The sequence below is a fragment of the Protopterus annectens genome, chromosome 5.part0, assembly GCF_019279795.1.
Source record: "Protopterus annectens isolate FY-2018-M chromosome 5.part0, PAN1.0, whole genome shotgun sequence".
NCBI classification, from domain to species: Eukaryota; Metazoa; Chordata; order Ceratodontiformes; family Protopteridae; genus Protopterus; species Protopterus annectens.
The window spans coordinates 1142875718-1142892584 of NC_056735.1; the positions used below are offsets into that span (position 1 = coordinate 1142875718).

Sequence of the window (16867 nt, forward strand, 5' to 3'; positions counted from 1 at the left end):
CAGTCTGTTTCTGGTAAATTTAAGTCCCCAGCTAATATTATTCTTCCCTCCTGTGTTTCATGTAAGAAATGTATGAATTCCTCTAGGTTATCTGCACTTGACTTTGGTGGTCTGTACACTCCAACAATTGTTATATGTTCCAGGTTGTCTTTATTGTCACAGTTACACAGTCTATAGTATTGGTGTTATCACTGAACATGTAATAATCACAAGTCTCATAGCTATCTTTAATCCCTATCATAACACTTCCACCTGATTTTTTGTTAGAATGTCTGTTACAGTAAAAACATTTATAGCCTGACAGAACTGGTTTCCAGTCATTGTTCGTTAACCATGTTTCACAAACTATAACAACATCAATCTTGTGTGAATGTACCAAATTTTCTAATAAAAAAACTTTATTACTAATGCTCCTAGCATTAACAACCATCAGAGATGCATCAAATGTTGCTATCTGTGAACTGTTACATTTTTGACCTGGCAAAAATCCTAGCTAGTGTTTGTCAAATATTGCAAAATATCTGCTGCAAAAATTCTCTTCCTTGATCTAGACAAATGCACACCATCCTGTCTGAACACGTGTGCCCAAAAGAAGGCTTGGATGCTCTACACATTTCCATTTTTTTAAAACAGGACATGTAGGTGTTTATCCAAAAAATCTTTTCATTCACAGTGACCTGACTAATCTTTCTATAGGTGATTTGTGAAAAATATGTCCTAACACCAGTACAAGCTATAGTATCTAGGAAGGCTGTCAGTTCCCGACTAACAGTCAGAGAATCTTTGTTGGTGACATCATTTGTAGCAACACAAATAAAAACAGATCCATACTTCCTTACATTAAGGCATTCCAAGGCTTGTTTCACATCTTCTATTTTTGTTCCTGGCAAGCATAACACTACTTGATATTCATTATCATCTCTGCAAATATGAGTATTAGTTCCTCTAATAACTGAATCTCCAATTACAAGAATATCTTTGCTGACCATCTCTGAAGAATCTTCAGCTTCTAATACAGTCATTTCTGCTCTATCAATTGTTATGAATGATAGATCTTCATCACTATTAGTCTTATTAATTCCACTGCTTTCATAGTGCATTAAATTCTCATCCAGCTGGCATTGTAAATCCACAGCTTGAGCCATGTAGTCAACATCTGTCTTTCTCTTCTTTTTTCTTACAGTAATGTTCTTCAATCCTTCCACATTCAGTTTTGATTTCTTCCTTTTCACCTGGCCCTTGCCTCTTTTTTCTACCTTTTCCATTGGAAAGGTGATGCCTTTTTCTGTAGACTGAGGGTTTTCTGATAGACAGATATCTTCATTCCCTGTCACCAGTATGTTACATAACAAAGCAGAATCCTTTTCATTACGTACTCTCTTTCCTTTACGGTCCTTAGTCAGTTTCTTTTTCTTCCTTGTTATTTGTTGAGAACTTCTTCCTTTCTTTCTTTTTTTGTTTTCTTCTAAACAAACTGGATCCTCGGATTGCTGAGTACTTGCATCCACAATTCCATAGTTCTCAGGGGCCTCATCATATTTCATAGGCGTTGAATGTTCTTTGCAGAAAATAGATGCATCCTTTCCTAAATCTGTTATATTTGTTCTCTGCCTAACATTATTTAGTTCATCAGTCCTGTTATTAATATATGATACAACAGTTCTCCAAACCATGCCAATTGCACATGTGCAATCATCATCAAGTCGATTTGCTTCTAACAATGGTAAGCAAATCATCCAACTTTTGACACGAGTAACAAAATCACCAGTGTTATCAGTTGTTACCTTTAAATATGCATAGCATTTATTACACTGTACAAGATACTTGAGCATTAGCAAATCGTTAATTGCTTACTAATTTAAGGAATCCATATTCAGCTTTACTTGAATAAAATATTGCAAAGGAAAAAAATTAACAAAGTCAGTAGCAAAGAATTCAAAAGAACGTAAATCAACTTCTATGACAAAAATTATACCAGCAATATCCAACTAAATAATAAAATACAATAAAGTTGTTCTGACAATACAAGTTCTACCAGCCAGACAGAAGTAGTAATTTCTTTACGTCAGTAGCTTCTGCTCATTATAGCTCGCAGTTGCACCTCCTTTTAACAGTAAAAATAAATAAAACTTCTCTTACCAGTCAACTCCACAACAAATTACAAACCAAGACAGGATTGCTTTGATATGCTCAGAATTTTCCTCTCTGCAGTCTGTGTAAATTTATAGCTATCTAGGTCCCTTGTGGTGGCTAGAGCTTGCCTGTCCAAAACCTATCCCTTTCTCACAACCAAAAGTGAAACTAAAGATAAAACAACAAAATATGAATCAAAGTAAAGCTTGTTAATAAGCAGTCTCTTCCTACCTACAAACAGTTAAAAATAGTGATAAATGCAATATAAATTAAAATAAAACTGCTCTTACCTGTCAACTCCACAACAAATCACAAACCAAGACAGGATTATTTTGATATGCACAGAATTTTCCTCTCTGCAGTCTGTGTAAATTTATAGCTGTCTAGGCCCCTTGTGGTGGCTAGAGCTTGCCTGTCCAAAACCTATCCCTTTCTCACAACCAAAAGTGAAACTAAAGGTAAAACAACAAAATATGAATCAAAGTAAAGCTTGTTAATAAGCAGTCTCTTACTACCTACATACAGTTAAACATAGTGATAATAAATGTAATATAAATTGAAGTAAAACTGCTCTTACCAGTCAACTCCACAACAAATCACAAACCAAGACAGGATTGTTTTGATATGCTCAGAATTTTCCTCTCTGCAGTCTGTGTAAATTTATAGCTATCTAGGCCCCATCTTTGTATGAATACTTAGCCATGAATAACAACTATTTATATGCACACCCAGAACAGACACCAGCCTGGCTAACAACAGGAAAAACAATGCTCTTACTTAAGATTGAACCTGCGAGCTACCCTAAAAACTATAGACCAATAACTTGCCTTCTGACGATGTATAAAGTATACACTGGAATTGATGCTGGCAGAGTTTATAGTCATTTTGAAGAAAACACAATTATGGCAGTAGAACAAAAGAGTAATAAAAGAAAGTCATATGGAACAAAGGATCATTTGTTGTTACATTAAGTCATAGTGGGGAAAAATCTAAGTATGGCATGGATAGACTACAGAAAAGCATTTGACAGTACTCCACATTCATGGATAAAAGAGTGCTTACAATGTATAAGATATACCCTACCCTGATAAATTACATCACAGCAACCATGAAACAATGGCAAACCACTATGCAGTTAAGCCATGACAAAGGACAAAATATTAGTCCAGGGATAAAAATCCAAAGGGGGATATTCCAGGGTAACTCTATGTCGCTGCTGCTCTTTTGCTTTGCCCTTAACCCATTAAGCTGTCTGGTTAACAGATTAGGTCATGGCTATAATTTGGCTCCCAGCAAGCAACAAAGTTTAAAGACTTCTCATCTTCTCTTTGTTGATGATTTAAAACTGTATAGCTCATCAGATCAGGAACTGAAAGCACAACTGCAAGTAGTCAAAACTTTTTCATACAAGAATGTCATTTGGTCTTGATAAATGTGCAAAAGCAATCTTTACAGCAGGAAAGCTGCAGCACTAAGAAAACATCAGTTTGGGACAAGAATGAAAAAAGGATATAAAAGAACTTGAGCAAGAGGGAGTGTATAAATGCTTGGGAATTGATGAAGGATCAACAATAAAACATGAACAAATGCAAATAAAACTCAGTAAGGAACATTTTAGAAGACTTAAGTTAATCCTGAAAACAGAGTTGCCATCTAGGAACAAAGTTCAAGCTATAAACAAATTTGCTCTTCCTGTCCTAACTTAGTTTTGTGATTGTCTGGCCCCAAAAGTTGTTGGATAGATTAGCTAGGAAAAGGAGGAGGATGCTTCATGCTCATCAAATAATTTATAAAAATCAGTGCATACCAAGATTATATATTCCCCGTTCTGGAGGAGGTATGGGCCTCCTTGAAATTGATTACATATATAGATCTGCAATTGTGGGACTGCATACATACCTGCTGACCTCAGAAGACCCAAACATAATGAAAGTTTTGAAACATGAGGAGAATAAATCTAAGATGACTTCCCTGCTTAGTCTAGCAGAAGCATGTCAACGTCAAGCAGGAATGGAAATTAAACTAGAAGTAGATAAAAATCAGGTAGCTAATGAATGTGCCAAAAAACAAAAGAAAGAAAAGAAGGTGAAGGATCAGATGAGAAGAAAGAAGTGTGGAAAATACATAAATATAGTGGCAAGTATAGAAAACTCCTGGAACATCCTCATGTTCATCAGGATCCAAAGCAGGGATGCTTAAGGAGAGGCAAATTCAAGCCAAGAGATGAAAGGTTAATATTGGCGGCCCAAGATGGTGGACTATGCACACGTTGCTTTACAAAGTCCTTTGAATATGTGGGAGAAACAGACAAATGTAGGTTTTGTAAAACCAAATTGAAAAAAGTTGTACACCTTGTTGCTGGTTGTGACATACTAATGGCAGAAGGACTGTATACTGAAAGGCATAATAATATGGCAAGACTGTTTCACTGGGGATTGTGCAAACATTATAATACTGAAGTAGCTGGAAAACACTGGAAATATGAGCCATAAAGCATTATACAAAATTATGAAGTCTATATCACATGGCATCACCCATTCGCAGCAGTTCAAAAGACAGATGCGAGAAAACCAGATATAGTGATCCATGAAAAGAAGACAAAAGTAGCATTGATCGTTGAAATTGCTACACCCAGTGACTGCACAGTCTTGCATACAGAGACACAAAGTCATAAAATATCAGGATTTGCAGACAGAGACGAGAAAAATGTGGAAGAAAGATACCCAGACAGTTCCGATAGTAGTAGGAATAATGGTTCTTATAAAAAAGAATCTACAGTTGTATTTAGATATGTTAACAATACATGTAACTGTATTCCGCGGCGGTGCAGCGGCAGCGTTGTTGCCTCATAGCAAGAGGTTCTCCCATTCGATTTTCGGCTGGAGTGTGGGGAGTGCCTTCTGTGTGGAGTCTGCATGTCCTCCCCGTGGTTGGATGGGCGTTCGAAAGACATGCGTAAATGGGCATGCCTTCGTTGAAGGTTGAACGTCGAGCTGGCACCTTGGCGTTCATGAAAATTTACTGCCAATCATTAGCGGACCAGAGTTCCGCTGTGGCGACCCCTAACCAGGAAAAGCCGAAAGACAACAACAACCAATACATGTAACTCCATACGAATTGCAGAATGAGTCATTACTGGGCACATTGTGGGTGCTGTGAAGAGCACTTCTGGCTGTTATCAAAGACTGAAACAATACTAATTTCATAAGCTTTAATCATACTTTGACTTAGGAATGGGATCTATTCCCGCCATGGTATTAGAAACTCAAAAGATTTGGAGAAATTAAAAAAGAGGAAAAGCTTGGTAGTCTGCTTTGTCTTACTGTTTGGGACAATGGACTTGCTCATACTACTTGTTGATGGCAATCATAGCAGATAGAAAAGTTACCTTAACTCCAGAGCTGGATGAGCAGGATCATCCTCATCAGCACACCCTCCCCTGTTTCCACTAGTCTTACTGCTGATGCATTCTAGAGGTCTCTTGCTATTCTGTTTGTTTCTGCTCTGCCTTAGCACACTATAGCACAGATCTGGAAAGGAAGGTAGTCTGCACAGCATTAAAAAGGAGAGGGGTTAGTAGCCTAAGAAAGTTTCAGGGGCTCAGCTGCTTAATGTCTGCTGGCCTTAGTCCCTGTCCTGACAACAACAAACCTGCTCAACCAAAGCTAATGTTATGGTAAGTACATATTTTTGTTTCTAACTAGATAGCAATGGACAAATAGTAATGAGATGATATACAGTACATTTCAGTTAGTCTGTTCTCACAAATATGCAGATGACTTACCACTGTTGATGTGCTGGTAGGAGATGGATTATCCTTCATCAAATGAGCCAGAGACAAACACAATTCTGCTGCCCCCCACCTGTCCACGGCAGGCTCCTCATCACTCTCCAAGCTGCGACTTAAAAGCTGTTCATTTTCTGATGAAGCATCAGTTTCGCTGATAAAAAAAGTAAAAATTATTTTCAGTTTGTCAATTTGCATTTACTTATGTGTATTATACAAGATAAAATTCTCGGGAAAGTCATTTAAAACATGTCTTGTTACCATTCACGATAAGTATCACAGAAGTATGCATATATTTCAGATTCTTTATGTTCAGAAAACAGATTTCCATTTCAAAACAATTTGCATGACCACTATTTAACTGGGCTTGCTTGGAGACTTGTGAAGAAAGTCTGTTAAGGAAATGTGACTAGATGCAGCAACTAACAAAGTCAATTAAAGCACAGAAGGGTAGCCAGCTCCATGGTTCAGAGGCTTCTCTGGCCCATTTAGCCCATGTTAGACTAGTGAACTAGTAGAAGGAATGTGTTGTTGCTCCAGAACAAAAGGAGTCATGAATGTGCATGGCTACCAAGGAGTGCTCATGTCCTCCAGCCATGGGATGTTAGTATGCAGTAGCATGCACAAGAAAAGCCTTAGCACTGCTGGCCAACATAAGGAAAGTTGCATACAAAGTAAAAAATAAAAATCCTTGACCTCTGTGAGCTCTGTGGCTCTTGCTTACTCCTGGGAGAAAGCTAATGCATATATAAGAAAAGTATGTATTGATGATCTCAAGAGAATGGGGTTCCAATATTATTAAAAACACTGTTAACCCCATAACTCTCAAGTGATGCATTTCAAACTATGCAGAAACAGAAGAACACTGTTCTGAAAGGTATTCTGCTTCTAAAAATTTGCACACCTTAAACGTTTTTAATATTTATTCTAAACTAGAAGATGAAGGCTACAGTGCAGTTTAGTTTATATGCTGGAACCACAACAGTACAGTAGAATATACATTGCTGTTTTGTATGAAACATCAACTTAAACTAGAAAACAAATGTAAATAGAACTTTGCATTTCAATTACAAAATCAGACTGTTTTAAAATCTGTCTCCTTTACAGACACATATGTTTATATTACTAAGTGCTAGAATTAGATTACAGTGCCATTCTGAATGTAATTACTCATTGTTCCATTTGGAAAACAACTAGCCCTTTGTTGCACAATTAACTGCAAATTCTTCCCACATACTTATGCCCGCATTGAAGAATGCATTCTCTAATTTAAATAAAACTGATTTGGAATTAACTTCAAAGTGATTTTCATTTCTTTCCCCCACTGGTATGGGTGGACTATGGAGTTTAACAGGGCTTCAAGCAGGAGTATTTTTGGCAGTTGATAAAATCTGATTTCACCTACTGGCTTGGCAGTGGAAACATCTGATTATCATAAGTGTTGACAGGCTGGTAACACTGTTTGTGTAGCCTCAGTAACGGGATGAATTACTTTACCATGCATCCGCAGAGCTACTCAAATGTAATCACAGAATCTGGAACATATTTGTTTACGATCATTCTGGCAATGTGATGGAGCTGGCTTTAAAGAGCATTAATTTTGTATTTCAAAAATCAAGAGCAAAAGGTAATGACATTTAGCACAATGAAACCAACACTTCCTAAGCTATTTGGTAATGAAATGCATGTAGGTGAAAATGTAATAACATGAGACAAAAAACAAATCAATCCAATTATTTCAAGTTGTTCTGTCAAAGTTAATTATCTTTCAGTTAAGCAAAACATTCTGAGATACATAAAAATCATTGCTTCAAAGCCTTTCTAGTTTCAACAGATCTTTATTGTACACTTTGCAATATGTATAATTTTAGTTTTGCCCTGGAGTTATGAAATAAGACACAGGGACCCTTCTACGAAAGAGACTATTTAATTAGTTTTAGTTCCTACTTGTTCTCAGAACACACATTTAGTGTTTTCATATGGTAATTACGTATTTTTATCTGTAACATTTGGCTTGAGCAAGTTTCTTTTGGTGCCAATATTTTTTTTCACTGTCAATGAATCTTTTCAAAAAAAAAAATACTGCTAATAATTAACATTCCCTGCAATGCCATGGATGACATTGCCCTTCTTCTAGTATATAACATTCTACATGCAACAAAGATGCAGACATGAAAAAGCAATAATTTAAGGTATGACACCGATATTCAAATAAGTGGAATGAAAATATGTAGTACTTTAGTTTTATTATCAAAAGACTACCACAAGCATGAGAAAGTGTGCTACCACTAAGTAGGAAGGTAGCAGCTTATATTTGTTGACAGCAGCCAGTTCTATTTTAATATAAAAAAATAAGTCTCTCTCAGCATGGTGGTAGAATGGAAACCGCTTAGCAAGACCTTGCTACCTTCTGAACAAAATGTACAAAGACAGCAACAGATTTAAAGCAGTTTAGTCTAAAAGCCTAAAACCACACTACTTGTTTGAATAGTTGATATTGTTAATGTATGAAAGAGCAAAAAAAAGTCTCACTTGGTAGCCATGCAGTAGTAGTATTGGACTTGTATCTAGAGAATACACATCTATGATGTCTACTAAAAGAAAGACAACACCGTTATAAATGTAATCATCTGTACAGTACATCTGTAGGTGGGAGGAAGTCGGTTTCTTAAAATACTGAACAATAAAAGCATCTTGTAGTAGAGGCATTTAACATTAGAAGCAATATACAAATCCAGTGAGGTATTAATTGGCAGAAACAGTTTTATAAGATGTATGGTCTATGAATTATTAATTCTCATCATATTGTTTTCAATACATTGCATGTTAAACACTGTCATTGAAGGAAGAATGACTTTAATGAGGTATAGTCAGAGAGAAATATAAAATAAATGCCTTCCTCCCATTCATCTCCTGAATATGAAAGGGAAGTCTTCTTTCCCTATCCTTCTGAATATGTACCACAAAGATGACTGCATTGCCTCAGTCTTTGCAAACCAGAGGGAAGGGAAGGAAAAATGCCATGGCAGAAGGGAGGTACTGCAGTGTAGGGACAAGTGAGGACAGACAGGAAGGGAGAGGAGGAAGAGGAAAGAAAACATGCTGCTCAAAGGCAGGGCAAGACAGGGAAATCAGATGGGCTATCGACAAATATCTTCATGAATCTGGCCAGTGTGCTGTTGGATCCTCTGAAAGAGATGATCAAAAGACATACCATGTCAACCTTTTGCTGCAAAAAAATCTGGATAAAGCCAAAACTAATGGGGGGGACAAAGGTCAAAAACCAGGGATAAATTTTAATTACTGCTCTTATACACTTACAAAACTGTTAGAATAACAGGTGTTCCATTAGAAAGCATTTTCTGAATGATATGAAGTCTGAAACTCAAATATCTCTCATTATTTAGTGGCATAAATCCCAAATGATTTGCCAAAAAACACAAATCTTATGAGGAACAGACCAAATGTTATGAGACAAAAATCTGGAAAGTTGAGAGGTATATAAACAGATCGAGGGGTATTGTAGAAATATTGAGGACTTTAAGATCAGAGAATCATAGGTTGATAGGAAGTTTACAAGCCTAGCCAAATTCTTACCCTTATTTCCATGATCAGTACCTATTACCCCTGTTCAAGACAGACACAGGCGGAACCGCAGGAGTGAATTCATGGTCACCCATCCAATCATCCAGATTGCATTTGAAGAGGGCCAATGAGGTGCTCTGTTTGACATGGAGAGGAAATCTGTTCCAAAGGTGTGGTAACTTCTGGGAGACAAATCTGTCCTTCCAGCAGGTTTTATAAATGTCACATACCAGGTTAAGGTCTTTAGAGCGAGTAACGTGTACCATTTTTCTTTCGGATATGAAGCATTCCCAATAATGCAGGGTCAGAGTTTCCTTATATGCAAGGCAGAGATAACCTCTGGGTAGTTTGTATGAAACAGAATAAAGTGACAATGATCTGAGATGATCCCCATAGGACAGATGGTGAAGACCTTGAATTTTTCTTGTGAGGAACCTTTATGGTTTTTCCAGTTGCTGCAGGTGCCCAGAAAGGTACATACCAAAAGTGGCATTGTACTCAATTATTGGCCTGATGAGGGAAGAGTACTGTGAGGTAATAACTTATTTTTTTCTGGAGGCAATGCCCTTACTTATGAGATGAGCAATACAGAATGCCCTTCTTACCACTGTGGAGACATGGTGGTCAAAGGTAAGGTTGCTGTCTCTCACACTGAGTGCATACTTAAGGTGTTGCTATTGATGTGGTAGTTAGTAGGAACTTTGTTTTTACTGAAAGGAATGATAATGCAGTTTTTGCATTGAATTTAAGGCCATGACTTTGACACCAATCATTTGTTTGTGTAAGACCCTCTTGTAGGATAGTGACAACCTTTGGAGATTCTATGACCGCTCCCAGTTTGCAGTCATCAGCAAACTTTGTCAGCTACAGACCTTCAGTTTTTGCTAGTACTTTGAAGAAATAGATTCCAAACAGTAGAGGTCCCAGGACTTCCCTGTGGAACAGCACTAGTTACAGGTCTGCTGTTGGAGGTGAATTCCCCTATTTTTACTATAAGAATTCTGTCAGTGAGCCATTTAGCAGCCCATCTAATGATATAAGGGTTGGTGCCTAGTTGAGTGAGCTTGTCAATGATGCCTGAGTGGGGGATAGTGTCAAATGCCTTGGCTAAGTCCAGGTAGGCTGTATGCACAGATTTACCCTTGTCCAGGGCCTTGCTGACTGTCTCAAAGAAGTCCACTAGGTTTAACAGGCATGATCCTCCTTTGACAAATCCAAACTGAGTAGGGTCAAGTGTTTGGAGATTACCTATATCTTTGCTGATAAGGTCCACAATGAATCTTTCCATTGCCTTGCAGACAAGGTCAGGGTAACAGGTCTATAGTTCTCAGGGTCAGTGGAAGCACCACCTTTGCGCAAGTGAATAACGGTGGTTGTTTTCCTTTTAGCTGGTACAAAGCCGATGCTTAAACTATGATTGAAAAGAGTACCCAATGGTGTTGCTAATTCATGTTCAAGCCCATGTATTACACAGCCTAGGATGTTATCAGGTCCCACAGATGTTGTGTTTTTGGCCTTAGAGAGGGCATATATGACCTCTTTAGAGATGCAAGGTAGGGGACAGGTGGTAGGGATGTCATGGGGTACATGTGGCAGTGACAGGGTAGTGAAGTTTTTACAGAATCTGTCGGCCAACAGGTTAGCTATGTCCACAGGCTCAGTATATGTGGTATCATTAACTACCAGTTCTGCACAAATCTGGGCCTTTCCTTTTAGGTTATGGATGTAACTATAGAATGCCTTGGGGTTGTCCTTTGTTGAGGAAGCTAATTTGGACTCGTAGTTTGCTTTGGAGGACTTCACAAGAAGGAGGGACTGTTTCCAGTTTAGGAGGACTTGCTCCCTCTTACTCTTAGACATCAATTTCGTTCCCTTATTGGAAAGCCTGTTAAGGGCAGCTGTCCACCAGGCAAGGTTTGCTCTTCCTTGAGGAGCTTGTTTTGGTCCTATCAAGTACGGCTGAGTCAATGCAGTTATACAGGTATTTGTATAAAGATTTGGTGCAGAGCTTGGCATAGTTGCCAGTTCCATCTGAAGGAGGTGGTGCAATGAAGCTATTTATACCATCCCATAAGAGGTTATAATCTACTTTGGAGAAATTTTTTAGTTTAGTTGTTTCTGGGGTGGGGTTAGGTGTGATAGTTACTTCGAATGAGACTGATTTGTGGTCAGATCTCATCAGGGAGGACCTCACAGTGGGGGTGCTACACTGGTCCCCCATACTGGTGAGCACCAGATCCAGGATGTTGGTACCTCTTGAACCTAGCCTCTGCTGTTGTGGGGGTGTCAACCAGCTGGTCTAGGGCACTAGAGTCAACGTTGTCGAGGAACCTTTGGGCGAATGAGTTTGAACATGGATAATTTGCCCAGTCAATGGATGGGTAGTTAAAGTCACCCAAGACCATGGTGTTTGGATGTATCTTGATAGACTCAAGTAGATCCAAATAGGCAGAATGGGTGTCCTGATTCATGGAGAGGGTCCTGTTGCTGACAATGACTTGAATAGGTATCCTACCAGCAGTTAATTGCATCTGAAGTGTCTCCAGGGATTCATTCTGTTTAACCAATCTGGAGGTGTATGTATCTTTAATGAATATTGACACACCGCCTCTTTTCGTTTTCACAGCTTCAGTTTGAGATCTGAACTTGTGGAAGGAGGTGTAATCCAGTATGGCTGGGGTGCTCTCCACAGCCTTGAACCAGGTGTGCATGACTGCACAAATGTCTGTGTCTTCCAATGTGAGGACAGCTTCCAGTGAGTGCAGTTTCATGTTGAGACTCTTAGGAGTTAGCAGCATAAATTTGAGGTTGTTTTTAGATCGAGCTTTTAAGCTGGGAATTTTGTTCTTGAGACACTGCCTAAAAAAGGCACTATGGTGTGGCAAGAGCCTTAGCCAGTAGCCAAAATCCCAGGGGTGACAGATGAAGACCATCTCTGGCAAAGCACTGAGGTCTGTTTATCATGTCATCCCAGGCTGACAGATAGTGGATCCCCTTAGAAGGACACCAGAAGCTAAGGCAATTATTGAAGTCAGTCATTTTCTTTTTGTACTGAGGCATCATCCTAGGTGAAGGTAAAATGGTGGTTAAGGCTAGGGACATACCTGCCTGAGAAAGAAAGTCCAAGAGCTCAGTCATGTGTCTCTTCATATAGTCCAGAGAAGTACATCTCAAGTCGTTCACACTAACATGGACTATGACAGAGTCATAACAGTACCTGTTGTTGAGAGACTTGAGTGCATGTATGATATGGTGTATCCTGGCACCTGACAGGTAGCTGACCATAAACTTTTCCTTATCCAGCCTGGTGAGAGGGACATCAGTGTCTCACACAATGGAATCACCTACAACTAATATGTTTGATTTTGTGTTTTGCCTTAACGGTTTTACCGGTGAGACACTGGTGCATGAGCTATTATGATTAATATGTTCTGCAGAGGAAGTATTATGTGTAGCGTGTTTGTGTTTGTGAGGTCTCCGGTGTGTAAGTATGTTTCTGGTGAGGACTTACGCATATGTAGGTATGTGTAATGTGGGTCTGACTGGAGTAGGGGGTGAGGTGTGCATGCTGGCAACCCACTCATTGTCATATGTACTGACTGATGTATGAGAGAGCATGGATTCAAGGTTCTTAATATAGATGCACCTCTCACATATTGTGTTTGTATGTACTAGGAGTAGAGGATTGTCACTGAACATGAGACAGTTGCTATACTGCCTCAGGATGCCCAGGTCGACCAAGCTGGCTATAGAAACTGTGGGAAATTGTCCATCCATTGTGATGGGTAAATTTATATGATCAGGAAAAGAGGTCACACACAGGAGTGGCTAGTGGGTGAGAGGTGTATTGGTACCTCTGAAGCTAGGTTTAGTGTTCCACCTGACAGTAGAGCAGGGCTACAAGAAACCTTTGGAGAACCACAAGAGAAGAGTTAAGGGAAAATTTAACAAACAAAATGTTTGCATCTGTAACCACCAATGGTAACCACCACTACACGGCAATGCACAATTGAGCCTTATATGCAAACAAGTGCAAATGTGGGGCTTCACTACAACAAGAAAATAACCTTTTTAACTCAAACTAGCCAATAAGAATGCTTTCTGTGAGCTCTATTACCATCACCCTCAATTAGATGGGACCCAGACAGCACTCTCCTCACACAAGGGTGCAGAAAGGTCTTCACCAACAAAGATGGCTTGAAGTTGATGCTCAGACATTACAAAAGAGACCTAGAAATAGCACACTTGGAACTGGGCTGTGGTACAGCTGAACTAATGCAGTGTACAGTAAAATGTGACCAAAAAATAGTTCAGACAATTCAAACAGACAGTGGAATGCAAACACAAATTAAAAGTGCAGTATTAGAGCAAAAACTGTCAGTTAGAAGCAATAGATGCCTAAGATATTTCAATATCTTAGTGAAGAGCTGGTTTTAGTGCACAAGTGATACCAAACAGTCTAGATTCAGTGAGTCTGAACCTAACCTCTGCTATAAAATGCAGAAGTACTAGAAATTAAAGGTGCATAAAATCCCAGTCACAACAGCAGAAGGCAGTTTAAATAATGCAACAATTCACTAGCAATTCCCAGCATAGAAGGGTGTAGGCCACACTCTCCCAGCACCAGAGTCTAGACCACAAACCTTCCTGATGTAAAACAACAGGTTTTGGAGCACAAGTGCTTAAGCCAGAACTAAGACAATTCAGAATAACTAAGAGACTTCAGAATAACAGACATAATAGGCCTACAACCAGCAATTTCCAGCCAGAAGGGTGTAAGCTACCCTCTCTTGTCACAACCGTTTAGAACACAAATCCTCCTAATGTAAAGTAAGTGGTTTGGAACCCAAGTGCTTAAACCAGAAAAAATACACTTAGAATAGCAGGCACAATAAGCCTTCACCAGAAATTCCCAGCTTACAAGGGTGTAGGCAAAATTCTCCCACCAGAAGAGTTCAGACCACAACCCTCCCAATGTAAAGTAACTGGTTTGGTGCACAGGTGCTTAAATCAGAACTAAGACACTTTCAGAATAACAGACAGAAAGAGCCTTCGACCAGCAATTCCCAGCTTAGAAGGGTGTAAGCCAATGATGGCGAACCTATGACACGCATGTCAAAGGTAACATGCCATGACAATTTGGGTGACACACCAGTGTTCACCCAATACCCAAGTTACCAAAGTAACTGAATGAACAAAAATACAAGAAATGTGTGACCTTGCACTTATCTATTAAAATGCAGCAACAGAAAAAGTCATTAACTGATAATCAAATGAAATGCAATATGTTCCATATTTTTTTCAGTTCAATTCAAAATTACTATTAAAAGTAGGACAATTTTTGTGCACTACTTTAAGCCAAATTATCTGTGAGCATATCGTTTCCCCTATTGTAAGTCGCTAATTTTTCTTTTACTTTTATAATACATAGCAACACACGATTGTATTGTATGTTTTTTTAACTAAATGAATATGTAAAGAATTGTTTCTGTCTTTTTCAGGAAGGGGGGATGACACGCCAGCAGAGTCACGATAGGCATTTTCCTAATTTTTGACACAAGGAGCCCAAATGTTTTGCCATCACTGATGTAGGCTATACTCTCCCACCACAAGAGTCTGGACCACAAATCCTCTAATGTAAAACAACTGGTTTGGAACCGAAGTGCTTAAAACAGAACAAAGACACTTAGAACAACAAGCACAATAGGCCGCCACCCAGCAATTCCCAGCTCAAGACAGAGGCTGCTCTCTCCTCCCACAAGAGTGCAGACCACAAACCTTCTTAATGCAAAATAACTGGCCTGAAGCCCAATTCCTTTAACCAAAACTAAGACTAATTGCAATTTAATCAGGCTACTAACAAGCAGTAATAAATGCAGCACAATAAATGCAACTAAACACTATAAGAAAGAAGCAGTAAAAGCAAAATAAAGTAGGAAGAGACACAAAAACAGCAAAAGCAGCTGAATCAAGTGTTTTTTTTTCTTTCTTTTTAAGTAGAAAGGGAGGAAACAAAAGAAAATCCAATAGGCTAGGTAATATTAGAAATTATACTGAAGAAAGGGAAAACAAATGGATTTTAAGGTTACAAGGACATAAAGGGTATGGTTTGAATGAACGTGTGACACTTAAGCCTTTTTTGGCAGCACGTTCATATGTACATTAAATTTTAATTCAATATAGAAGATGCATGTGTGATTTGAAATATTTTAAAATGTATTTTATATGATATATTTATATATGTTGTATTAATTTCATAGGGATGTATTATAAAGTGCCTTTTAATGAATAATTAAGACAATATTAATTGATTTATGTTTTTGATTGGTTGATTGCATTTGAATAGTATTTAAATAGTTTGATTTTATGGCAGTTATTCAAGTCTGATGAAGCGTTCTTGAAACGTGAAAGCGCTTACTTGCTGCAGTATTAAAGTATTTTATTTATTCTATATTGGTCGTGTTGAGCCTCTTCTGTTCTTGGACTATATAATTCAAGGTTAGGAAACTAAGGGGGTGGGCCTTCCCAAATGATCTCACTGTACACAATAGAATGAGCTGATGTGATAGGACTAGGAGGAGTGTCCAATATCAAATTTACAGTAGAGTCACGCATCTCAAAAGCCACAAAGTTTTAAGAACACAACAATTGGATTTGAGGGCGAGAGAAAAAATGGAGATGGAGATGGAAACAGAACACAAGTAAAGAAACCTTGGAGCTTAAGCCGGAGATATGTTCACAAAACACAAAAAACACAGCTATTGAAGAATTTTGTTAACAACAACAACCTAAGAGCATAGGATTGTTAAATATCACTGAAACAGTGCAAAAAATATATACTTATATCAGAGTTGTATTTCCAAATGTTTATATAAGCAGTAAAGCCTGTACCCAGCCACAGGTGAAGGCACAATAGAGCAGAAACTTACAGAATGAATTCCTTTATACCACCAAGATGAAAGTATTTTCTTAACTTAAACCCTCTGAGCAGTCAGATAGAAACACAAAGAGCTGAAACAAAAAAGTCCAAAAACCACAAAATCCAAGAAAACACTCAGCAAACGGATCCCTCTCCAAAAATATTTATTGCAGATAATCCAAATCACACGGAAAGCAAACAAAAACTCCACCAAGTGAGGATTAAGCCACCATAAGCGCTTTCGTCCCCAAACTTCATCAGATGGCAGCAAAAAGACATCATATCCTTTAAATACATTTGTTGTGTGACATCACTTCCCCCCAGAAAGATAGATAAAGAAAAAAAACACAACTGATGCATTTTAAAAGTCAGCAATTATGAATAATCAGACCATAAAAAATATATATGTATATATGTATGCATCCTATAAAGCAACATTTTTT

General features: G+C 38.3%; 1 protein-coding gene across 2 annotated transcripts in view; it reads right to left on the reverse strand.

Annotated features, from left to right (window-relative positions):
* The window catches only part of EDAR (ectodysplasin A receptor), a 988067-nt gene that overhangs the window by 214838 nt on the left and 756362 nt on the right, over positions 1–16867 (reverse strand). For both annotated transcript variants that reach the window (XM_044070998.1, XM_044070997.1), the window contains one exon: positions 5918–6074. In XM_044070998.1, the coding sequence (XP_043926933.1) occupies positions 5918–6074 (157 nt within the window). The remainder of the gene's footprint in view (positions 1–5917; positions 6075–16867) is intronic.